The 25140-nt window shown below is 44.1% G+C and overlaps 3 protein-coding genes across 8 annotated transcripts in view; 1 reads left to right on the top strand and 2 right to left on the bottom strand.

The window, feature by feature from the left end:
• Positions 1-106: 106 nt before the first annotated feature.
• On the bottom strand, positions 107-8860 carry LOC134874191 (WD repeat-containing protein 5-like). 5 transcript variants are annotated; one of them, XR_010167034.1, is made up of 14 exons: positions 8698-8840; positions 5799-5895; positions 5412-5520; positions 5201-5274; positions 5021-5110; positions 4802-4891; positions 4569-4652; positions 4436-4491; positions 4307-4353; positions 3791-3866; positions 2812-2845; positions 2476-2640; positions 2023-2110; positions 107-1137 (listed from the first exon to the last, which is right to left on the bottom strand). XR_010167034.1 is itself a non-coding variant. In XM_063898232.1 (14 exons), exons 2-14 carry the CDS (start codon positions 5865-5867, stop codon positions 1037-1039), a joined length of 993 nt encoding a protein of 330 aa, XP_063754302.1. In that variant the 5' UTR covers positions 5868-5895; positions 8698-8840; the 3' UTR covers positions 107-1036. The 5 variants fall into 5 exon arrangements, 4 of the variants coding, with proteins under 4 accessions (XP_063754302.1, XP_063754301.1, XP_063754300.1 ...); XM_063898232.1 differs by having other exon boundaries at positions 2566-2640; XM_063898231.1 differs by lacking the exon at positions 107-1137 and adding an exon at positions 1146-1850 and having other exon boundaries at positions 2566-2640; positions 8702-8860.
• Positions 8861-9348: 488 nt separating this feature from the next.
• On the top strand, positions 9349-16596 carry endog (endonuclease G). Of its 2 annotated transcripts, none has more exons than XM_063898237.1 (6): positions 9349-9592; positions 10769-10968; positions 11069-11192; positions 11445-11554; positions 15227-15308; positions 16288-16596. In XM_063898237.1, the coding sequence occupies exons 1-6, from the start codon at positions 9416-9418 to the stop codon at positions 16483-16485; spliced, it is 891 nt and encodes a 296-aa protein (XP_063754307.1). In that variant the 5' UTR covers positions 9349-9415; the 3' UTR covers positions 16486-16596. The 2 variants fall into 2 exon arrangements, with proteins under 2 accessions (XP_063754307.1, XP_063754306.1); XM_063898236.1 differs by having other exon boundaries at positions 9377-9592; positions 11051-11192.
• A 349-nt stretch (positions 16597-16945) lies between these two features.
• LOC134873743 (bile salt-activated lipase-like) overlaps positions 16946-25140 on the bottom strand; it is a 10649-nt gene continuing 2454 nt past the window's right edge. The window contains exons 5-12 of the mRNA XM_063897562.1: positions 24886-25016; positions 24670-24777; positions 19406-19529; positions 18955-19141; positions 18174-18377; positions 17548-17745; positions 17292-17399; positions 16946-17107 (exon numbers count right to left, since the gene is read on the bottom strand). Of these exons, the coding sequence (XP_063753632.1) occupies positions 17020-17107; positions 17292-17399; positions 17548-17745; positions 18174-18377; positions 18955-19141; positions 19406-19529; positions 24670-24777; positions 24886-25016 (1148 nt within the window). The 3' untranslated portion in view covers positions 16946-17019. The remainder of the gene's footprint in view (positions 17108-17291; positions 17400-17547; positions 17746-18173; positions 18378-18954; positions 19142-19405; positions 19530-24669; positions 24778-24885; positions 25017-25140) is intronic.

Here is a 25140-nt window from a genome sequence, read left to right as displayed (position 1 = left end):
TACTATTTTCTTAAATCCTCAAAATTCTAACTTTCTAAAAATGTTGATTTTTTTTAGAACCTCAAAATGTTCACCTTTTCTAAAACACTCGGAAATAACTGACGGCTCATAATCAAAAATCTTTATTTACAAATAACTGAATAGAACAGAAAGAAACGGTTTGTTCCCACAACTCAGAGAGTCAGTGAACGCCACACAGCTGCAGTCTCTCAGTGTTTTATATTTTTTAAATTATTTTAACTAAAGGGCCAGTTCAGTGTTTTATCCCGGTCTATAGAGCCATTAAATAAGAGGACAATCATCAGAGAAAAAGGATCAGACATTATATTTATAAAAAACTAAACAAACTCCGTCACAGTTTTCCACCACAGACTCCTTCAAACATTCTTTTGGGATGAACTTTAAGTTTCGGTTCTTAGAAATCAAACATTAAGGGTCTCTGTGCTTCATAAAGTCTTCACTAACGCGCGTGGTGCATTCACTGACCAACATATTGAAACTGTCTTAAAATATATCTGCATTCACCAACAGAATCATCCTTTACTGGTTTGAGTTTCACACCAAAGTCTTTCAAGAGGGAAAGATCTTCACTACAATACAATCACATACAAAAGAACAATTTAAAAATAAAATCCTCTTCCTCTCTTGGTGTGATTATTTAAAGAGCTTCCCGATGATCAGAAACAAAGGAAAACGATCAGGAATAAAAGCCCTAAGAGAATCCTGTCGGAGCCGGAGAGGGAAAAATAATGAACTTCTCTAAGAATCTAAATGTGTAAATTATCCTGAAAAAAGATGACATTTTCTAAGACTAAAGTGGCAGGTTGGCATTTTACTTTGCTCAGTCTTTCCTGGTCAATTAATAACTTCGATGTTGAACAATGTATTTTTTTTAATCTGATGAACCTCCGTCGCTGCTCTCCGTTACAAAAACACTGAACTCGTCCTTCAGTTTTAACGGGAAGACGGGACAGTTTCTGTGGATCTCAGTAATAATGTGTTCTGTTTCTGGTTCTGGATCAGGGTCTGGATCAGTCTAACAGTCACTCCTCCACAGTTTGATGGTTTTGTCGTTTTCCAGCGCAGCTGAAGCGATGATGTTTTCTGTCGGGTGACAGGCAGTGGAGATCACCACGTCTGCAGAGAACAGACTTCAGTTAGAACTACAACTTCTTCTTCTACTTCCTGTTATCACCACGTCTGCAGAGAACAGACTTCAGTTAGAACTACAACTTCTTCTTCTACTACTTCCTGTTATCACCACGTCTGCAGAGAACAGACTTCAGTTAGAACTACAACTTCTTCTTCTACTACTTCCTGTTATCACCACGTCTGCAGAGAACAAACTTCAGTTAGAACTACAACTTCTTCTTCTACTACTTCCTGTTATCACCACGTCTGCAGAGAACAGACTTCAGTTAGAACTACAACTTCTTCTTCTACTACTTCCTGTTATCACCACGTCTGCAGAGAACAGACTTCAGTTAGAACTACAACTTCTTCTTCTACTACTTCCTGTTATCACCACGTCTGCAGAGAACAGACTTCAGTTAGAACTACAACTTCTTTTTTTCATTATTTCATTAGATCTATTTGGGTCTACAACAAATTACACAAAGGTGAACTAACAGAGGCGTCAGGTGGGGGGGGTGTTTGTGTGTGTGAATGAAACGGGGACAGAGCTGCTTGTCAGACGATCCAGCTGTACTGGCATCATCATTATAAACGGACGTCGCTTCACGTGACGCTCCGAGGAAAGGACGTCCCATTGCTCCTAAAACTCATTTCCTTGCTTCCTCTCTCTCCGTGTGGTTTCCTTGCGTCTCTCCCTGCATCCCTGGTGGGAGGGACTAATGTGCAAGGAGAAGACACAAGTGAGAGACGCAGGGATGCAAGTTAAAGAGAACTGAGATCTACCCAGAGAAACATGCTTTCATAGGAAAATGTTCTCATAGACTCCTATAGACTCTGAGGAGTCGTCCCCTGCTGCTTTAGGACAGTGCACGGGGTCAAAGGTCTTACCTGTGTGTCCCTGCAGCTTCTGAACGATCTCTTTGGTCTGCAGGTTCCAGATGTAAACCAAACTGTCCTCGGATCCCGACACGATCCACTGACACAGAGGTGAAAGGAACAGGATTTAAGGTTGATGCTAAATATTATATATCTGTAGCTGAGTTATGATGTTTAACTCTGGATATACATCAGGACAATGCATTACTACATACTATGCTCAGTCAGAGTTCATCTCACAGCCACAAAATAAATCCATCTATTCATTTGATTTGAACCTTAAGGTACTAAACAGATTCAGATTTAAGTTCAGAATATGATATTCTTGTTCAAAATAAACTAGCCAACTGTGTATATAAAACACAGAGAGATATTTAATTGGCATTTCTAATTTACTTTGAATATTTAAAACCGTTTTTGTTTTTTAATATTTATTATTCTGCATTTAGTAATTTAATGTTAAACCTTCGGGATGTTCGGATTGGACTGAATTCCTTTAACTTGAGTAACATTGCAGTGTGCTGTTGGGGGAGTTAAAGGCTAAAGTGACTGCACCTTCCCTCCTGTGACGGAGAAGTTGGCGAAGATGCAGTATTTCTCGTTCTTGTGTCCGTTATATGTCTTCAGACACTGAAACAGAGAGACGGCGGGTTATTCTGCTGCAGAGAACGTGCTTCATGACATCTCTGATCCTGCTTCACACACACAAAACCAGAGACTTCATAACGTTCGTTCATGTGGGTCTCAGACGGGTATTTTCCCAGTAAAATAAAGTAAATACAAATTTAAAGAAGTCAGTACCTTTCCTTTGCTGTAGTCCCAGAGCTTTAGTGTGCTGCAAACAGGAGAAAACGAAGTCACAACACCAAATCACATGCTAACAGCTAACTGTCGCTAACAAAGAATGTGTGAAGTCAACAGGATGCTATATGAAGCTAGCTAACAGTTAGTGAAGCTAACGTGAAGCTAGCTAACAGTTAGTGCAGCTAAAGTGAAGCTTGCTAAGAGTTAGTGAAGCTAACGTGAAGCTAGCTAAGAGTTAGTGAAGCTAAAGTGAAGCTAGCTAAGAGTTGGTGAAGCTAGCTAACAGTTTGTGCAGCTAACGTGAAGCCAGCTAAGAGTTAGTGAAGCTAACGTGAAGCTAGCTAAGAGTTAGTGCAGCTAACGTGAAGCTAGCTAAGAGTTAGTGAAGCTAACGTGAAGCTAGCTAACAGTTAGTGCAGCTAAAGTGAAGCTTGCTAAGAGTTAGTGAAGCTAACGTGAAGCTAGCTAAGAGTTAGTGAAGCTAAAGTGAAGCTAGCTAAGAGTTGGTGAAGCTAGCTAAGAGTTTGTGCAGCTAACGTGAAGCCAGCTAAGAGTTAGTGAAGCTAACGTGAAGCTAGCTAAGAGTTAGTGCAGCTAACGTGAAGCTAGCTAAGAGTTAGTGAAGCTAACGTGAAGCTAGCTAACAGTTAGTGCAGCTAAAGTGAAGCTTGCTAAGAGTTAGTGAAGCTAGCTAACAGTTTGTGCAGCTAACGTGAAGCCAGCTAAGAGTTAGCGAAGCTAACGTGAAGCTAGCTAAGAGTTAGTGAAGCTAGCTAAGAGTTAGTGCAGCTAACGTGAAGCTAGCTAAGAGTTAGTGCAGCTAATGTGAAGCAAGCTAAGAGTTAGTGCAGCTAACGTGAAGCTAAAGGACGGATACAAATTCAGAAAGCTAAATGTCCGGTTAGCTGCCAGCGGTTAATAAGAAACCGGAGGATCTGAGTAACAGCAGGACTTCCTGTGGTTCAGAGGTACTAACTTGTCCAGAGTAGCAGCCAGGATGTATTTTCCGTTGGGAGAAAATTTAACAAAAGACACCGGGGGATTGTCATCATCTAAGAGGAGAGAAATAGAATAGAATTACTTTGCAGCAGCAGCATAAAAACAAGCAATGTAATTACGATACCATACACTAAAATAAAATAGCATTTAAAAAGAAAGTAAAAAATATACATTTGGGACAAAAAATGTTCAGAAAGTAAAAACTAAAGCAAAATATAAAGCAGGAAGGACAAAGATAGAACATTTAATTATTAGATGTTTTATTAGATACCTTCAGTGTTTAACTGCGACCACATGTTATTCTTTCTATGAGTCGACTTTAATGCGTTACTCATTAGTTTTACACCGACAAAAGAAACAGAACACCCGTTCTACGTACGGATGATACACAGCATGTAAATGAACCGGTGTTACAGTGAGAGCTAGGGAGAATAAACAGAGGAACACTGGAGGATTTAGAGCCATTACAGGTTCAGTGAGGCGGGTCACTCACCTATCAGGGTCTTCAGACACTGTCCGGACGCCGTGTCCCAGATACGGCTGCAGACAGACAAACAGCTTCAATCTCCATATGACACGTAACTGTATAGTGTGGCTGTATTATATGGAAAGCATTGTGTACCAGAGGCCGTCGTAGCTGCTGGAGACGATGAGCGAGCCGTCTCTGTTGAAGTGGACCTGGAACCAGAGTCAGGGTCAGAGGTCAGGACACTGCAGTCGGTCAACGAGACTTCTTGTTTATAAAAGAGACTCACAGCAGAGACGGGGTCGGAGTGAGCTGGCAGAGTCTTCAGACATTTTCCCGTCTTCACGTCCCAGATGCGAACGCTCTCATCAAACTGCAAACAGACACACAGAGAGACAGCTTTAACCTGCAGAGAGCGTCAGGGGAGGAGTGTGTGTGTGTGTGTGTGTGTGTGTGTGTGTGTGTGTGTGTGTGTGTGTGTGTGTGTGTGTGTGTGTGTGTGTGTGTGTGTGAGCAGCACACCGATCCAGACACCACCAGGTTGGACTGAGGGTTGAAGTTGCAGCAGAAGACGTAGTTACTATGTCCCTTCAGGGTCTTTAGACACTTCCCCTGCACACACGTTAAAACACACACATTTAGTAACATCAGTACTGCAGTAATGTGTGTTAGCAGTTAGCTCAAGGCTACGTCACTGTACAGTGTACACAGTGTGTGTGTGTGTGTGTGTGTGTGTCTCACAGAGCTGCTGTCCCAGATCTTGAGTGTTTTGTCGTCAGATGCAGAAACCAGCAGATTGGAGTCTGAAGACCAGGAGACATCGGAGATTCCCTAAACACACACATACACACAGACACACACACACACACGCACTGTAAATAGCGTGCTTGTTGTGGTTCGCAGGTGTTCAGAGCTGCTCACCAGTTTGTGTCCGACGATGGATTTCTCAAACTTTCCGTCGAACGCTCCCCAAATCTTTATCAGCTTATCGGCCGCTGCAACGACACAAGGAATAAAGAACACAAGTCATGTTTACAAACAAGTGTGTGTGAGTGTGTGTGTGTGTGTGTGTGTGTGTGTGTGTGTGTGTGTGCGCGCGCATGTGTGTGTGTGTGTGTGTGTGTACGCTCACAGGAGCTGGCCAGCCACTCTCCGTTGGGGCTGAATTTGACAGATGAGACAGCCTTGGTGTGTCCGGCCAGAGTAAACTTCACTGTGTAGTTCGGTTTGGCCGTGTTAGACTGCACGCACGCACGCACAAACACACACACACACACACACACACACACACACACACACACACACACACACACACACACACACACACACACACACACACACACACACAGTAAGACAAAGACAATGTTCATTACTAAAGATTTCCTGATCTACATTAAAACCACTGGATGCTGTCCTTTCACCTCAGAGAAGATTTAAAGCCCAGTTCATTCAGATAATAACTATTGGAACAGAAAGCCAGATGAACTCTTGCAGCACAGGGATCCGCGGGGCTCCTCACCTTGCTGCTGGATCCTGAGGAGGACTGCTTTAAGTTTTCTGTCTCAGGTTTCTTCTCCTCCGTTGCCATGTTGTGAGCAAGTCCTTCCGTCCTGCAGCTGTTTAACCACCACACAGAACACTGTTGAGATCTCGTGCAATAAACCTGCACTCTGCGTACGCATGTAAAAACATTATACATTTATTTTGAGGGTGCAACACTTTAATATGCTATTTATGTCACTGAGCTGTACTTAAATTGCTGCTACACATTCTGTAAACTTCTGTTAGCTCTGCTATTAGCTCTGTTATAATCTGTTAGCTTCTGTTAGCTCTGTTAGCTTCTGGTGGCTCTGTTGTTATCTGTTAGCTCTGTTATAATCTGTTAGCTTCTGTTAGCTCTGTTGTTATCTGTTAGCTCTGTTATAATCTGTTAGCTTCTGTTAGCTCTGTTAGCTTCTGTTAGCTCTGTTGTTATCTGTGAGCTCTGTAATTATCTGTGAGCTTCTGTTAGCTCTGTTATTATCTGTTATCTCTGTTATTATCTATTAGCTTCTGTTAGCTCTGTTGTTATCTGTGAGCTCTGTAATTATCTGTGAGCTTCTGTTAGCTCTGTTGTTATCTGTTAGCTCTGTAATTATCTGTGAGCTTCTGTTAGCTCTGTTATTATCTGTGAGCTTCTGTTAGCTCTGTTGTTATTATCTATTAGCTTCTGTTAGCTCTGTTGTTATCTGTGAGCTCTGTTATTATCTGTGAGCTTCTATTAGCTCTATTATTATCTGTGAGCTTCTGTTAGCTCTGTCATTATCTGTGAGCTTCTGTTAACTCTGTCATTATCTGTGAGCTTCTGTTAGCTCTGTTATTATCTGTGAGCTTCTGTTAACTCTGTCATTATCTGTGAGCTTCTGTTAACTCTGTCATTATCTGTGAGCTTCTGTTAACTCTGTCATTATCTGTGAGCTTCTGTTGTTATTATCTATTAGCTTCTGTTAACTCTGTCATTATCTGTGAGCTTCTGTTAGCTCTGTTATTATCTGTTAGCTCTGTTATTATCTATGAGCTTCTGTTAGCTCTGTCATTATCTGTGAGCTTCTGTTGTTATTATCTGTTAGCTTCTGTTAGCTCTGTTGTTATCTGTGAGCTCTGTTATTATCTGTGAGCTTCTGTTAGCTCTGTTATTATCTGTGAGCTCTGTTGTTATTATCTATTAGCTTCTGTTAACTCTGTCATTATCTGTGAGCTTCTGTTAGCTCTGTTATTATCTGTTAGCTCTGTAATTATCTGTGAGCTTCTGTTAACTCTGTCATTATCTGTGAGCTTCTGTTAGCTCTGTCATTATCTGTGAGCTTCTGTTGTTATTATCTATTAGCTTCTATTAGCTCTGTTATTATCTGTTAGCTCTGTTATTATCTGTGAGCTTCTGTTAGCTCTGTTATTATCTGTGAGCTTCTGTTAGCTCTGTTATTATCTGTTAGCTCTGTAATTATCTGTGAGCTTCTGTTAGCTCTGTCATTATCTGTGAGCTTCTGTTAGCTCTGTTTAGGCTCTGTTATTATCTGTTAGCTCTGTTATTATCTATGAGCTTCTGTTAGCTCTGTCATTATCTGTGAGCTTCTGTTGTTATTATCTGTTAGCTTCTGTTAGCTCTGTTGTTATCTGTGAGCTCTGTTATTATCTGTGAGCTTCTGTTAGCTCTGTTATTATCTGTTAGCTCTGTTATTATCTGTGAGCTTCTGTTGTTATTATCTATTAGCTTCTGTTAACTCTGTCATTATCTGTGAGCTTCTGTTAGCTCTGTTATTATCTGTTAGCTCTGTAATTATCTGTGAGCTTCTGTTAACTCTGTCATTATCTGTGAGCTTCTGTTAGCTCTGTCATTATCTGTGAGCTTCTGTTGTTATTATCTATTAGCTTCTATTAGCTCTGTTATTATCTGTTAGCTCTGTTATTATCTGTGAGCTTCTGTTAGCTCTGTTATTATCTGTTAGCTTCTATTAGCTCTGTTATTATCTGTGAGCTCTGTTGTTATTATCTATTAGCTTCTGTTAGCTCTGTTATTATCTGTTAGCTCTGTTATTATCTGTGAGCTTCTGTTAGCTCTGTCATTATCTGTGAGCTCTGTTGTTATTATCTATTAGCTTCTATTAGCTCTGTTATTATCTGTTAGCTTCTATTAGCTCTGTTATTATCTGTTAGCTCTGTTATTATCTGTGAGCTTCTATTAGCTCTGTTATTATCTGTTAGCTCTGTTATTATCTGTGAGCTTCTGTTAGCTCTGTCATTATCTGTTAGCTTCTGTTAGCTCTGTTATTATCTGTTAGCTCTGTCATTATCTGTGAGCTCTGTTGTTATTATCTATTAGCTCTGTAATTATCTGTGAGCTTCTGTTGTTATTATCTATTAGCTTCTATTAGCTCTGTTATTATCTGTTAGCTCTGTTATTATCTGTGAGCTTCTGTTAGCTCTGTTATTATCTGTTAGCTTCTATTAGCTCTGTTATTATCTGTGAGCTCTGTTGTTATTATCTATTAGCTTCTGTTAGCTCTGTTATTATCTGTTAGCTCTGTTATTATCTGTGAGCTTCTGTTAGCTCTGTCATTATCTGTGAGCTCTGTTGTTATTATCTATTAGCTTCTATTAGCTCTGTTATTATCTGTTAGCTTCTATTAGCTCTGTTATTATCTGTTAGCTCTGTTATTATCTGTGAGCTTCTGTTAGCTCTGTTATTATCTGTGAGCTTCTGTTAGCTCTGTTATTATCTGTTAGCTCTGTTATTATCTGTGAGCTTCTGTTAGCTCTGTCATTATCTGTGAGCTTCTGTTAGCTCTGTTTAGGCTCTGTTGCTGAAGGAGGGCTAGAGCTAGCTGCCGATGCTAACAGCGCTATCTATAGTTATCTCTATAAAGCCGTTTTAACTTTACCCACTGTGTCCCGCTCTGTCCTGCACTGAATACACAGGCGGGGTTCTGACCTTGTTCTGAACTGGTTCCGAACTGGTTCTGAATTTCAGACAGAAGCTAAATGTTAACTACAGAATGTGCTGCAGAGCACGCATACTGCGCATGCGTGACACACAGCTTGCAGTCATACGGCGAGCATTAAAGTGCAACCTACATTTAGTTAGTACAAATATTAGAAGCAGAATTACTTCATTGATCCTTTTTGGGGTATTTAACATTTGAAATGTACTTATTTTAAAACTTTTGCTCACACCCAACTTTATTGATCAATATACATAAAGAAGGCACATCAGATCAGGTTCATGACTTCAAAGTGAGGGATGGACAAAGATCATACATAACAAAACACAGCTGGTCGATCCGGAATCAGGGTGTGTAGAAAATGGTACAATAGTTGGGCTTTTTACTTTTGCTATTATTAAGTCAATCGATTAATCAAAGTGTATTTATAAAGCCCAATGTGTGGGGGGGGGGGGGGTGTACATCTTAAGAACTTACGTAGTGGTTAGGAGGAGAAATATAAAGCCTTATTTTAGTATTTAAGAAATGAGAGATCATCTTGTCCCTGTTCTCTGCTCCTCCAGCAGGGGGTGTTGAAGTGCAGCACCGCCTTTAAACAAGAAGAAGAAGAGGAAGAGGAGGTCCTGTGACGTCATCAAACTGTTTCTCCGGCAGCATCATGAGGCGCTGGGTCCGGACCGGGGCCGCTCTGGTGCTGGGAGCGGGACTCGGAGCCTGGGTCAGCCGTGTGAATAGCTTCAGAGCCGGGGAGCAGGAGCCGCAGGGGGCCGGGGGGCTCCTGGGGAGGGTCCCGGTCATCCCGGTCATCCCGGGGGTGGAAGCCTCCGAGCTCACGGTGAGGGAGGGATACTTATGCATTAGAGACTTTACTCCTCTACTGTTCAGAGGTCAATGGTGTACTTCTACTCCTCTACATGTATTTAACCCCTTTAGTGACTTTACAGATCTGGATGAATGAAGGTAAATATAACCCCTTAAATCAGACTGTAGTTCACCTGCAGTAAATCCAGCAGCTACCCTGCAGTATACAAAGCCATTAGAACTAGCTGCACCTTTACCAGCTCTGAGAACACTTTACTGATCAATCATTATAAAACAGATCAGAGATATTATTCTGAAATGGACCAATCAGACAATGACTACTTTTACTGTCGCTACTTTAAGTACATTTAGAGGAGAGTACTTTCTACTTTCACTGGAGGAACATTTAGAATACTTTCACTGTGACAGAGTATTCCTACACTCTGGTACTTCTACTTTACTCAAGTACAAGACCTGAGTACTTCTACTTTACTCAAGTACAAGACCTGAGTACTTCTACTTTACTCAAGTACAAGATCTGAGTACTTCTACTTTACTCAAGTACAAGATCTGAGTACTTCTACTTTACTCAAGTACAAGATCTGAGTACTTCTACTTTACTCAAGTACAAGATCTGAGTACTTCTACTTTACTCAAGTACAAGACCTGAGTACTTCTACTTTACTCAAGTACAAGACCTGAGTACTTCTACTTTACTCAAGTACAAGACCTGAGTACTTCTACTTTACTCAAGTACAAGGCCTGAGTACTTCTACTTTACTCAAGTACAAGATCTGAGTACTTCTACTTTACTCAAGTACAAGATCTGAGTACTTCTACTTTACTCAAGTACAAGATCTGAGTACTTCTACTTTACTCAAGAACCAGATCTGAGTACTTCTACTTTACTCAAGTACAAGACCTGAGTACTTCTACTTTACTCAAGTACAAGACCTGAGTACTTTCTACTTTCACCTTTGCATTTTGTAGAAATGTGTTAATTAGTAACATAATCTCAAATATAAAAGTAATCTGATTACTTCAGGTTCCTTTTGGATTACTTCAATATTAAACAATGCAAACAAATAATAACAGTAAATATCAATAAGTGTTTTCTATTAGACAACAGTGAGACCGTAGAGCAGACAGCAGGATGGTTGGGAAGCTGCTGTGTTAAGAACATATACTGACCTGACTCCCCCACCTGCAGGTGAGTCCAGGTGTGTTGGGGGGGGCGGCAGTGATGAAGTACGGCTTTCCCTCGTTAGCCAACATCAAGACCCGGGAGTCCTACGTCACCTCGTACGACCCCCGCACACGCACTGCATCCTGGGTAATCGAGAGGCTTAACCCCGCCTCCCTGAGCGGACCGTCAGACAGGAAGTCCTGCAACTTCAAGGAAGACGACAGGTGAGACAGCTGGACCTGGGTCTCAACTTTATTTACCTCCTCTAGTTCATATATACTTTAACATCATCAAACACCCCCCCAGTGTGCATGTGTTCCACAGGTCGACCAACGCTGACTACAGGGGGAGTGGCTTTGACAGAGGTCACCTGGCTGCTGCAGCCAATCACAAGTGGAGCCAGAAGGCCATGCAGGACACCTTCTACCTGAGCAACGTGGCCCCACAGGTAGACACACACACACACACACACACACACACACACACACACACACACACACACACACACACACACACACACACACACAAGTGCACAGAAGCAGATATATTCATTTGTGTGTGTGTGTGTGTGTGTGTGTGTGTGTGTGTGTGTGTGTGTGTGTGTGTGTGTGTGTGTGTGTGTGTGTGTGTGTGTGTGTGTGTGTGTGTGTGTGTGTGTGTGTGTGTGTGTGTGTGTGTGTGTGTGTGTGTGTGTGTACAGAACCCTCACCTGAACCAGAACACCTGGAACAACCTGGAAATGTTGTGCCGCTCTCTGACCAAACACTACCTGAACGTCTACGTGTGCACTGGCCCCCTGTACCTGCCCAGGTAACACAAACAAGCACACACATTTTTTAAAGGGGACATTTAGAAAAAACTATCGGTATTTAAAGAAAGTTGAAATTTAGAAAAAAAGTCAGACATTTGAAAAGTCAGAGGTCTTCAGAAAAAGGTAGTGAAACAATAATCAGATTCCCTTCTCTTCTTTTTTCCAGTTATGTTTTATTGAGTTCTCACAACAATAATTACACACACACTCAGACAACAAATACAACACACGACCTGCTCATTGTCTGCAGGTCTTCAACATTCACACGTACTGTACAGGAGAGTTATTGATTCACTTGTTCATTGATGTCCATTTTGTAAGTATTCCACTTTTCCCATTTCATATTGAATGCGTTCTCTTGGGTTCTCAAAACATGTGTTAGCTTTTCCATGACACAAAGATCTTGAACAATTTCCACTCACTGCTCCTGTTTTGGAGCGTTCACATTAAGCCAATTCCTATTATAGCTTTCTTACTCGCTGCAAGTAAACCCTTAGTCCGATAGAGATCGCCGCCCATCACCACATCCTTAATGCTCCCAAGATACATCCCCGGGCAGGTATTTGGGATTCCATATCCCATAATAATTTAGACTACTGCATTAACCTTCTCCCAATACGGCCTTATCTTTGTACGGTTCCAGAAAATGTGCGAGTGATCAGCTTCCATGTTCCCACACAGCCTCCAACACTGTTGCTATACACCTAGAGCTTGCTCTTTATTTTGGGCGCTATGAAAAAGCGAGTCAGGTTTTTCCAGCAGAATTCCCTCCATGAGTTTGTGGGTGTAAATTGCGTCTCGAACATTTGAGACCATTCTTCCTCAGATATTTTCACTTTTAACTCCGCTTCCCATTTTGCTTTTGTGTAGTTAGTCGATTCCCCCTGTTTCCCCCCAAAGCCTGATAGAAAGCAGAGATGATCCGAGACCCCTTCCGCTGGTACGCATCCACAATCTCCGCAGTCACAGTATCTAAAGATTCATCTGCATTCAGCTTTTCCAGCCAATCTGGATGTTGCAGTTCTGGATAGGTGAGGCCCTTGCTTTCCAGAAAAGTTTTCACGTGATCTAGACAAGAAGCAGCAAACCGTTTCAGCACTTCTCCCCTGGACAGCCACTGGCCTTTGTTGTGCAGCAGGAAGTCCGAATATGCGCTGTTGACTTGAACAGTGAACAGAACTGTCGGTGGTTTAACCCTTTTGCCATTATTTTGTTCACTATCTGAATGACAAGGTCCATCACCTCCTTGCATTCGGGGGGAAATGTTTGAGCGCACAGTGCTTCTTGGTGCAGGATGGTGAAACGTCAGCAGTTCTCGATCCAGCGATTTCTGAAGTAAAGTCACAAACCCCTTCTGTGTTCCTCAAATACTAGGTGCCCCATCAGTAGCCACTGACACCATGTGGGTGGTGTTTATTCCTTTGGCTTTTAAACAATCCACCACAGCCTCACAAATGTCCTCCCCCCGTGTTTGGCCTTTTAGCGGTATCAACACAATGAGTTCTTCCTGCGTTCCATCAGAGTTCACATATCTGCGTAACAGCGTCGTTTACATCACCTGACTCATCGCAGGCGATTGAGAAGGCTGGAGCTGAATTTATGTCCTCAATTTGTTGACTGGTGATGTTTCCTGCCATCTCAATAGTCCTGTCCTTCACGGTCTTTGCAGAGAGGGGCATATCTCTCATTTTCTGAACTATTTCACGTTTACTTTTGAAGTCCGAGAATAGATGTTCTGATATTTGAATGAATGATTCTTTCATGTGTTCTCCATCGGTGAACAGCTGTCCGCGCCTTATATCTCCCGAGCTGCCACAAAACAGCAGCAGTAGTTGAGTTTGGAGACTGGATCCACTTCTTGAAAGAATGTTTGCTCTGCTCAGCTTTCCGCAGCAGTTCGGAAATGGCTCTTTTTCTTTCATCTCCTGCGGGTACTTTTCTCCTGCTGGTACTTTTCTCCTGCTGGTACTTTTCTCCTGCTGGTACTTTTCTCCTGCTGGTACTTTTCTCCTGCTGGTACTTTTCTCCTGCTGGTACTTTTCTCCTGCTGGTACTTTTCTCCTGCGGGTACTTTTCTCCTGCTGGTACTTTTCTCCTGCTGGTACTTTTCTCCTGCTGGTACTTTTCTCCTGCGGGTACTTTTCTCCTGCGGGTACTTTTCTCCTGCTGGTACTTTTCTCCTGCTGGTACTTTTCTCCTGCTGGTACTTTTTCTCCTGCTGGTACTTTTCTCCTGCTGGTACTTTTCTCCTGCTGGTACTTTTCTCCTGCTGGTACTTTTCTCCTGCTGGTACTTTTCTCCTGCTGGTACTTTTCTCCTGCGGGTACTTTTCTCCTGCTGGTACTTTTCTCCTGCTGGTACTTTTCTCCTGCTGGTACTTTTCTCCTGCTGGTACTTTTCTCCTGCTGGTACTTTTCTCCTGCTGGTACTTTTCTCCTGCTGGTACTTTTGATCTGGAAATTTCTTTCAACATTCCATTTTTTGTTGTTCGCTAATTTATCGCCACAGATCAAGCATACAGGTAAACCTGCATCGTTAGAAGTGAACGCAAATGAATCTGTCCTCTGAATTTAACTCTATTTTCCTCCCAGACGTTTCTTTTTCTGGATTTATCCATGGTTAGTTTACCGGTGTTCGGAAACTCAAGATTAGCCACCTGCAGATGGCGGCAGAGGCGCCGGGGTGTGACGCACATTTTAGTTGACGAAATAAACACAAGCACAGTTTTTGTTTCAGCGTCACAGTATCACCTCGATCTCATCAATAAAAAAAGAACCGTTATTTATTTCCATTTTTTTTCCAAAGCTACAGGGAGCCAGTGCAGAGGGGCTGAAGAGCCGCATGCGGCCCCTGAGCCGCGGGTTGCCGACCCCTGTCCTAGGCGGTGCAATTTTTTCGGGTTTGTGAGCCAGAGCTCTATGAGCGCGGTGTATCTGTCGGTTGGTGTCCGGCAAAGCCAGTCCACAAAGTCAGACTAGTTGTTACCTCCATAAAGGCGCATATTATTTCCGCTGCATGGCTCTCTGTTCTTTCATTGATAAATCAGTCTGTCATGTTTATTGTCTCCGCCTCATCGAGTCGTTCTTCCGCTTCTTTCAGCTTCGCTTCGTGTGTCTGAATTAGCGCGGAGATCGCAGAAAGTTTTGGGTTCATTTCCTGCTTCATATCTTCCAGTTCAGATTTCATGTCTGCCTTGAGTTCTTCTTTACGTTTCTTTAATTCCACTTTTGGCTCAGCCCTGAAATCACCTATTTCCTGGAGCACTGGACGCATGGTGTCTGCCGAGTCTCTTGTAAGCTAGCGGAGTTTTGAGCGTCCTCCATCTCCGGTGAATTCTGTCCTTCTCGTTTGTCACCTTCCTTTTGACCTCTAGTCCTCGCTCCCCCACTCATTCCAAGGAAACTTAGTATATTTATTAGCGGGTTAGGGGGTTGGTTTCCAATTGCTATCGGGAGCTAAAAATTAAGCAGCCATCTTACTCGCCTTGCTCACCAGAAGTCTGGTCAGATTTGGGTTAGGGTTAAGTCGGAAAAGAAATCATTTTGGAAAGAAGATGAATTACATTCTGTGTGTGTGTGTGTGTGTGTGTGTGTGTGTGTGTGTGTGTGTGTGTGTGTGTGTGTGTGTGTGTGTGTGTGTGTGTGTGTGTGTGTGTGTGTGTGTGTGTGTAGGCAGGAGGCTGATGGGAAGCTGTACGTACAATATCAGGTTTTAGGGAGTAACCACGTTGCCGTGCCGACGCACTTCTTCAAGGTGAGTGACAGGTGATACGGGGTAGACACAAACACAGATCTCAGGTCTGCTGACAGCTGGCCTAAATACCCAGCAGTACATCTAATCCTGAGAGACGACTCAGTGAGTGTTCCCTACTGGGACATGTCTCTACTGGGACATGTCTCCCTGCTTTAATGTCTCTACTGGGACATGTCTTTACTGGGACATTTCTCTACTGGGACATTTCTCTACTGGGACATGTCTCCCTGCTTTAATGTCTCTACTGGGACATGTCTCTACTGGGACATGTCTCTACTGGGACATGTCTCTACTGGGACATGTCTCCCTGCTTTAATGTCTCTACTGGGACATGTCTCTACTGGGACATTTCTCTACTGGGACAAGTCTCTACTGGGACATGTCTCTACTGGGACATGTCTCTACTGGGACATGTCTCCCTGCTTTAATGTCTCAACTGGGACATTTCTCTACTGGGACATTTCTCTACTGGGACATGTCTCTACTGGGACATGTCTCTACTGGGACATGTCTCTACTGGGACATGTCTCTACTGGGACATGTCTCTACTGGGACATGTCTCTACTGGGACATGTCTCTACTGGGACATGTCTTTACTGGGACATGTCTCTACTGGGACATGTCTCTACTGGGACATTTCTCTACTGGGACATGTCTCCCTGCTCTTGATGTGTCTCAGACTGTCTGTGCTGCAGCTCCTCTTTTCACCCTCTGTCTGAAACCAGAGCCCAGTCTGCTGTCATTGGTTAGCTGGTCAGCTCTGTTGTGATTGGTCAACCACTTAGAGATGTCCCGCCCCTTAGCCTATCACGTTCAATGTGTTGGGGCGCTAGCCAAAAGGAGCTTAAGTGTTACTTAGTGATGTCACTATGTTCAGGAAGTAAACAAAGGAGTCCAATCAACAGACTGTCCACGCTGACCAATCAGAAGGGAGGTTCCATAAATAAGTAAATACCAAATCTTTCTGAATCTTGCTCAGGTGCTGATCCTGGAACAGTTGGATGGCAGGGGGGTGGAGCTTCGGTCGTACGTCTTACCAAACGAACCAATCGATGAGAAGGTCCCTCTGGAGCGCTTCCTGGTTCCCATAGAAACCATTGAGAGGGCGGCGGGGCTGCAGTTCGTCCCCAACATCATGAAGAGGACGAGCCGCCTGCAGGCCATCACTGCACGCTGAACACCCACAATGCACTGCACGCTGAACACCCACAATGCACTGCAGGATGGATACTGATGAGAATCAATAATCTGTGTTTGTGTGTTTCTGTAAATAAATACCTTATCCCCACGTGTTGTTTGTGCTTCATTAACTCAAGACTTCACTTCATGAAAGGGAAACGTATTATGGTATGCATTATTCCTCTTTATTCCAAACGGTAAATCTGTCCGTTAAACCCTGAGAGGATCAGCAATATTACATAATGCCCACTGTTCTGAGGGGGGGGTTCTCTCATGAAGGCAACAGGCTCTGTTTGGGTGGCTTTAGAGTGTGGCATCATGGGAGTTGTAGTCTTCTCTCTGATACCAACCATCAACACAGAGAAACCTTTCCAAGAGAAGACTACACTTCGGGTACGGGTGGATCACCTCCAACGGTCTCAGTGAAGATGTTAGAAAATAAGACCCAGAGCTCAGAGTTATGCTTCATTCAGTATTATTTATTATCCTGCAGCTATTGTATAAGATGAGGAAGAGGTTCATAATGAAACCCTCAGATCTGTTTGTCCCCCCCCTGGACTGACGGCAGGCGGCTGTAGGTCTGGGTCCAGTAGGAAACGTAGCCTGATCTCAGGTCGTAGCTGGAAAGAGAGAAGAGCGTCAGGACTGATGACCGAGACCCAGCTGCGGGCAGCGGGGGGGGTCACACAGACAGGAAGTACTGTGTTCAATACATTTCAGAATAAGACAGGAAACCTTAAAGCTAAACTTCAATCAGAATCTGTCCCACATCTCAAAGCTGTCTCCAGTGCCGGAGCAGACTACCTGATGGAGGACTTGCTGATCTTGTGGTTGATGTTCAGGTAGGGTCGGTGGTTTCTGGTGAAGGCGGGCCAAACAGCTGGGACTCTGCTCTCACCTTTACTGGGATCACTGGACAGGAGGAGAGCAGTTAGGGGAGCCTTGAGGCTTTAAGGACTACTTTCAGAATATTTTCATAAAACCCTCACTGAAGTTTTAATGTTCATCAACAAACTGAACTGCGTTTTTAAAAAGAAAGCATTGCATGCTGGGAGATTACCCGGTCCTGGCGAAGTTGGTCCAGTAGGCGATCATGTACTTGGACAGGTCCCGGTGTCGGGGGAAGTAGACGAGCGGCATGGAGAAGGGTTTCCCAAACAGGTACTGCAGGTCCTCAGCATGCTCTGCCTCCACCCAGCGAGGGAACCCCGGGATGCGAGTCTCCATGGTGAACAGGTAGGAGAAGGTTCGGGCGCCACTGAGGGACAAAACACCGCATCAAGACGAACACAGGTCATCATATAACTCAGAAACTTGTGTTTGACATGGAGACTTTATAAAGTTACAGTCCGAACCAACAAATATTCAAGAAGCAAATAGAAATAAACAGCAAGGATCACATGAAAGCCGGAGGAAGAGCAGAGTTAGAACAGATCCTCGTCTGCATGCTAACCATAAGTCTGACGAACCCCTCCACACCACTAGGGGCTCTGCTGGCTCGGTCTGGTTGCAGGTCCCAGTGCTGGGGGGTCGGCATTGGCTGGAGGACAGCCCAGTGAGATTCTTCTGGGGCACGACTGTTGTTTTTTATTTGTGCTTTATAAATAAATGATTGTTATATTTTCATACCCCTCGTCTCCACTCTGTCAGAGCCGGGTTGTAACAGGTGGGGGCTCGTCAGCTTACCTGGTATTGTTGGCGTGGAGCTGGAGGGCTATCTGAGTGGGAACCAGGAACAGGAAGTCGGTCTCGATGTCGGCTACCGTCTTCTTCACCAGCTCCGGCTCTGGATGGGACCCCCAGTTAGACGAGTAAACGCTGTAGGCTGACCCCACAGCGGTGGCCCCCTTCTCTTTAGTGAGACCAGCCAGAAGACCCCGCACATCCTCACTGAGGACAAACAAGACCACAACAATTCTGTCCACGTTTCACGTTTTAATAACTTCTTTTCTTTGGAGACCAAAGTATAATTTCACCGTTTTCTATTTCTCTTTTCTTGTGATGAGTCAGACTGGAGAGGCTTTTTACTTGTCTCATCTTTTGGAGATATTTCAATTAGTTTTCTACCTTTTTGTGCCTTAAATCAAGTGGATGTAAAAACAGCTCCAGAGGAAGGACAGGAGGGAGTGCAGAGCGAAAGGTCTCTGTGTGACTCAGTAAATGTTGCCCAGATTTCTCTTCATCTTATTTCGGACCTACAGTGAAACTCAGTCTCAGCTTTCTGTATTAAGTTGGACACACATTCGGTCTCCCTCACTCTGGCAGTCAGATGTTGATTAAAGGGGGGGGGGGGGGGGGGGGGGGGGCGTGGTTCACCAAATCGTTTTCTGCATTGCAGTGTATTTAATTGTTATTGGTGATGGAGGTGTCTGAAAGTTTACAGTTTCAGTCACTTTATTTGTACTTCTTCAGTCTGGGGTCTGGTCCCTAAAGCAGGCCTGCAGTCCTGTGGCGTTCGAGTACTCACACAGTGGTGTTGCCATTTTTCTGGTTGATAGAAGGAACATCCACTCCAGCAAAGATGTGTCCGTCCATGCTGTTGACCCCGGCCATGAAGTCGATGTGAGCGGCATTATGAAACAGTTTACTGGGTTCATCAGGGAGAAAGTCCCCGTCGATCACCGGAGAAAATTCAAGGAGATCCATAACCACACCTTCAGAAGGAGAGAGGGACGGAGGTTTCCACTGGGAGGGTTCACACACTTCAGAAGTTCAAAGACTTTTCCAATTTTCTTTACAAAGTTCCTCAACTTTAGCTCTTTCTGTAAATAATGTGAAGGGATCAGATGCTATAGGAATACATCAGAAGAAAGAACCTAATGACAGACAGGTCCAAACCCGTGTTGGTCCATGTCCGTGTTATAAAGACACTTTGGTTATTACTGATGTTTCTGTCTGTCTCCTGAGGCTGCTCTGACCTTTCCCCAGAATCAACAACACGTCGATTTTTCCAGCCATGGTGAGCCCGACCGGGTCGCTCATCTTCAGACACGCGATCATTTGGTCTTCATCGTTCCTCCAGCAGCCCACCTTACGAGCAATCTGTAGGAAGAACAGATTACAATAGAGAAATATTAGGCTGATACTCAGCTCTGCAGGACATTACTCTGCAGGACATTACTCAGCTCTGCAGGACATTACTCAGCTCTGCAGGACATTACTCTGCAGGACATTACTCAGCTCTGCAGGACATTACTCAGCTCTGTAGGACATTACTCTGCAGGACATTACTCAGCTCTGCAGGACATTACTCAGCTCTGCAGGACATTACTCAGCTCTGCAGGACATTACTCAGCTCTGTAGGACATTACTCTGCAGGACATTACTCAGCTCTGCTGGACATTACTCAGCTCTGTAGGACATTACTCTGCAGGACATTACTCAGCTCTGCAGGACATTACTCAGCTCTGTAGGACATTACTCAGCTCTGTAGGACATTACTCAGCTCTGCACGACATTACTCAGCTCTGCAGGACATTACTCAGCTCTGCAGGACATTACTCTGTAGGACATTACTCTGCAGGACATTACTCTGTAGGACATCACTCTGCAGGACATTACTCTGTAGGACATTACTCTGTAGGACATTACTCAGCTCTGTAGGACATTACTCTGCTCTGCACGACATTACTCAGCTCTGTAGGACATTACTCAGGTCTGCAGGACATTACTCAGATCTGCAGGACATTACTCAGTCTGCAGGACATTACTCAGGTCTGCAGGACATTACTCAGGTCTGTAGGACATTACTCAGGTCTGCAGGACATTACTCAGCTCTGTAGGACATTACTCAGCTCTGTAGGACATTACTCAGGTCTGTAGGACATTAATCAGGTCTGTAGGACATTACTCAGGTCAGTAGGACATTAATCAGCTCTGTAGGACATTACTCAGGTCTGCAGGACATTACTCAGGTCTGCAGGACATTAATCAGCTCTGTAGGACATTACTCAGTCTGTAGGACATTACTCAGCTCTGTAGGACATTACTCAGGTCTGTAGGACATTAATCAGCTCTGTAGGACATTACTCAGCTCTGTAGGACATTACTCAGGTCTGTAGGACATTAATCAGCTCTGTAGGACATTACTCAGCTCTGTAGGACATTAATCAGGTCTGTAGGACATTACTCAGGTCAGTAGGACATTAATCAGCTCTGTAGGACATTACTCAGGTCTGCAGGAACATTACTCAGTCTGCAGGACATTACTCAGCTCTGTAGGACATTCCAGGTCTGTAGGACATTAATCGGGTCTTAGGATTCATCGGGGAATCCCCGTCGATCAACGAGAAATTCAAGGAGATCCATAACTCACACCTTATCAGAAGCGTAGAGGGACGAGTTTCACTGGAGGTTGTACACATTTCAGAAGTTCAGAAGACTTTCCAATTTCTTTAAAATTCCTCAACTATTAGCTCTTCTGTAAATACTGTAAGGGATCGATGCATAGGAATACTCAGAAAAAGAACTATGACAGACAGGTCCAACCCTGTGGTCCATGTCCTGTATAAAGACATTGGTTATCTACAGAGTTTCTGTCTGTCTCCTGAGGCTGCTCTGACCTTTCCCCAGATCACAACACGCGATTTATCCAGGCCTGTGAGCCGACCGGATCGCTCATCTTCAGACTAGCGATCATTTGGTCTTCATCGTTCCTCAGCAGCCACTTACGAGCAATCTGTAGAAGACAGATTACAATCGAGAAATAGTAGCGATACTCACTCTGCAGGACATTACTCTGCAGGACATTACTCAGCTCTGCAGGACATTACTCAGCTCTGTAGGACATTAATCAGCTCTGCAGGACATTACTCAGGCTAAGTAGGACATTACTCAGTCTAGGACATTACTCAGCTCTGCAGGACATTACTCTGCGAGGACATTACTCAGCTCTGCAGGACATTACTCAGCCTGTAGACTTACTCGCAGGACATTACTCAGCTCTGCAGGACATTACTCAGCTCTGAGGACATTACTCAGCTCTGTAGGACATTACTCTGCAGGACATTACTCAGCTCTGCTGGACATTACTCAGCTCTGTAGGACATTATCTCTGAGGACATTACTCAGCTCTGCAGGACATTACTCAGCTCTGCTGGACATACTCACTCTGTGACATTACTCTGCAGGACATTACTCAGTCTGTAGGACATTACTCAGCTCTGTAGGACATTACTCTGCTCTGCACGACATTACTCAGCTCTGCAGGACATTACTCAGCTCTGCAGGACATTACTCTGTAGGACATTACTCTGCAGGACATTACTCTGTAGGACATCACTCTGCAGGACATTACTCTGTAGGACATTACTCTGTAGGACATTACTCAGCTCTGTAGGACATTACTCTGCTCTGCACGACATTACTCAGCTCTGTAGGACATTACTCAGGTCTGCAGGACATTACTCAGATCTGCAGGACATTACTCAGGTCTGCAGGACATTACTCAGGTCTGCAGGACATTACTCAGGTCTGTAGGACATTACTCAGGTCTGCAGGACATTACTCAGCTCTGTAGGACATTACTCAGGTCTGTAGGACATTACTCAGGTCTGTAGGACATTAATCAGGTCTGTAGGACATTACTCAGGTCAGTAGGACATTAATCAGCTCTGTAGGACATTACTCAGGTCTGCAGGACATTACTCAGGTCTGCAGGACATTAATCAGCTCTGTAGGACATTACTCAGCTCTGTAGGACATTACTCAGGTCTGTAGGACATTACTCAGGTCTGTAGGACATTAATCAGCTCTGTAGGACATTACTCAGCTCTGTAGGACATTACTCAGCTCTGCAGGACATTAATCAGCTCTGTAGGACATTACTCAGGCTCTGTAGGACATTAATCAGGTCTGTAGGACATTACTCAGGTCTGTAGGACATTAATCAGCTCTGCAGGACATTACTCAGGTCTGCAGGACATTACTCAGGTCTGCAGGACATTACTCAGCTCTGTAGGACATTACTCAGGTCTGTAGGACATTAATCAGGTCTGTAGGACATTACTCAGGTCAGTAGGACAGTAATCAGGTCTGTAGGACATTACTCAGCTCTGTAGGACATTACTCAGGTCTGTAGGACATTTATCAGGTCTGTAGGACATTACTCAGATCTGCAGGACATTACTCTGTAGGACATTACTCTGCAGGACATTACTCTGCAGGACATTACTCTGTAGGACATTACTCAGATCTGCAGGACATTACTCAGGTCTGTAGGACATTACTCAGATCTGCAGGACATTACTCTGTAGGACATTACTCAGATCTGCAGGACATTAATCAGGTCTGTAGGACATTACTCAGATCTGTAGGACATTAATCAGGTCTGTAGGACATTACTCAGCTCTGTAGGACATTAATCAGGTCTGTAGGACATTAATCAGCTCTGTAGGACATTAATCAGGTCTGTAGGACATTACTCAGCTCTGTAGGACATTAATCAGCTCTGTAGGACATTACTCAGGTAAGTAGGACATTACTCAGGTCTGTAGGACATTACTCAGCTCTGTAGGACATTACTCAGGTATGTAGGACATTACTCAGCTCTGTAGGACATTACTCAGGTCTGCAGGACATTACTCAGGTCTGCAGGACATTAATCAGCTCTGTAGGACATTACTCAGGTCTGTAGGACATTACTCAGGTCTGTAGGACATTACTCAGCTCTCTAGGACATTACTCAGGTCTGTAGGACATTAATCAGCTCTGTAGGACATTACTCAGGTCTGCAGGACATTACTCAGGTCTGCAGGACATTACTCAGCTCTGTAGGACATTACTCAGGTCTGTAGGACATTAATCAGGTCTGTAGGACATTACTCAGGTCAGTAGGACAGTAATCAGGTCTGTAGGACATTACTCAGCTCTGTAGGACATTACTCAGGTCTGTAGGACATTATCAGGTCTGTAGGACATTACTCAGATCTGCAGGACATTACTCTGTAGGACATTACTCTGCAGGACATTACTCTGCAGGACATTACTCTGTAGGACATTACTCAGATCTGCAGGACATTACTCAGGTCTGTAGGACATTACTCAGGTCTGTAGGACATTACTCAGATCTGCAGGACATTACTCTGTAGGGCATTACTCTGTAGGACATTACTCAGATCTGCAGGACATTAATCAGGTCTGTAGGACATTACTCAGATCTGTAGGACATTAATCAGGTCTGTAGGACATTACTCAGCTCTGTAGGACATTAATCAGGTCTGTAGGACATTAATCAGCTCTGTAGGACATTAATCAGGTCTGTAGGACATTACTCAGCTCTGTAGGACATTAATCAGGTCTGTAGGACATTAATCAGGTCTGTAGGACATTACTCAGATCTGTAGGACATTAATCAGCTCTGTAGGACATTACTCAGGTCTGCAGGACATTACTCAGGTCTGCAGGACATTACTCAGCTCTGTAGGACATTACTCAGGTCAGTAGGACATTACTCAGGTCTGTAGGACATTACTCAGGTCTGTAGGACATTACTCAGCTCTCTAGGACATTAATCAGGTCTGTAGGACATTACTCAGGTCAGTAGGACATTACTCAGGTCTGCAGGACATTACTCAGGTCTGCAGGACATTACTCAGGTCTGTAGGACATTACTCAGCTCTGTAGGACATTAATCAGGTCTGCAGGACATTACTCAGGTCTGCAGGACATTACTCAGCTCTGTAGGACATTAATCAGGTCTGTAGGACATTACTCAGGTCAGTAGGACATTACTCAGGTCTGTAGGACATTACTCAGCTCTGTAGGACATTACTCAGGTCTGTAGGACATTACTCAGGTCTGTAGGACATTACTCAGGTCAGTAGGACATTACTCAGGTCTGTAGGACATTAATCAGATCTGTAGGACATTACTCAGGTCTGCAGGACATTACTCAGGTCTGCAGGACAGTAATCAGGTCTGTAGGACATTACTCAGGTCTGTAGGACATTACTCAGGTCTGTAGGACATTACTCAGGTCTGCAGGACATTACTCAGGTCTGTAGGACATTACTCAGGTCTGTAGGACATTACTCAGGTCTGTAGGACATTACTCAGGTCTGCAGGACATTAATCAGGTCTGTAGGACATTACACAGGTCTGCGGGACATTACTCAGGTCTGCAGGACATTACTCAGGTCTGTAGGACATTACTCAGGTCTGTAGGACATTAAAGTTTGAGGACCTTCTTGGTGAGAGCCATGGGGTTCCTCTGCAGGGCCCAGGGGCTAAGGGCCACTCCGCCCTGAGAGATGGCTCTGCGGAATAACCCTTTGCTGTGGGGGGACAGCATCTGAGGGACAGAGGAGGAGGGTCAGCTGATGGTACCACATTCTCTGGGGATTATTCAGATCTTCCTGATGTCCTTCACATTATTGAGATGGATTTTTTAACCTCTGACCTGGAAGCTGACGCTGGCAGCTCCGGCCGACTGCCCAAAGATGGTGATGTTGTCGGGGTTTCCTCCGAACGCTGCGATGTTCCTGCGGACCCAGGAGATGGCAGCGTGCTGATCCCACAGCGCGTAGTTTCCTGAGCGGGAGTCAAAGGTCATATCTCAGGTTAATACTCAGTAACACTAATGAGCTCTTAGGACTGGAATGAAGTTGTGAGTGGTTGTTGGGGTAAAACTTCATTGTATCATCAGAACCATCCT

Source organism: Eleginops maclovinus, chromosome 12, assembly GCF_036324505.1.
Source record: "Eleginops maclovinus isolate JMC-PN-2008 ecotype Puerto Natales chromosome 12, JC_Emac_rtc_rv5, whole genome shotgun sequence".
Lineage (NCBI taxonomy): Eukaryota > Metazoa > Chordata > Actinopteri > Perciformes > Eleginopidae > Eleginops > Eleginops maclovinus.
This window is presented reverse-complemented; position numbering and strand designations above follow the sequence as displayed.

Excerpts from the sequence above, each read along its gene's own strand:
- LOC134874191 (XM_063898231.1), bottom strand. The coding sequence starts at position 5,867 with ATGGCAACGGAGGAGAAGAAACCTGAGACAGAAAACTTAAAGCAGTCC. Across the intron at positions 4,892-5,020 it reads AGATCTGGGACAGCAGCTCT|GGGAAGTGTCTAAAGACCCT; the intron begins GTGAGACACACA and ends ACGTGTGTGCAG. Across the intron at positions 3,867-4,306 it reads GTGTCTGAAGACCCTGATAG|ATGATGACAATCCCCCGGTG; the intron begins GTGAGTGACCCG and ends CTCTCCTCTTAG.
- endog (XM_063898236.1), top strand. The coding sequence starts at position 9,416 with ATGAGGCGCTGGGTCCGGACCGGGGCCGCTCTGGTGCTGGGAGCGGGA. Across the intron at positions 9,593-10,768 it reads TGGAAGCCTCCGAGCTCACG|GTGAGTCCAGGTGTGTTGGG; the intron begins GTGAGGGAGGGA and ends CCCCACCTGCAG. Across the intron at positions 10,969-11,050 it reads AACTTCAAGGAAGACGACAG|TGTGCATGTGTTCCACAGGT; the intron begins GTGAGACAGCTG and ends ACACCCCCCCAG.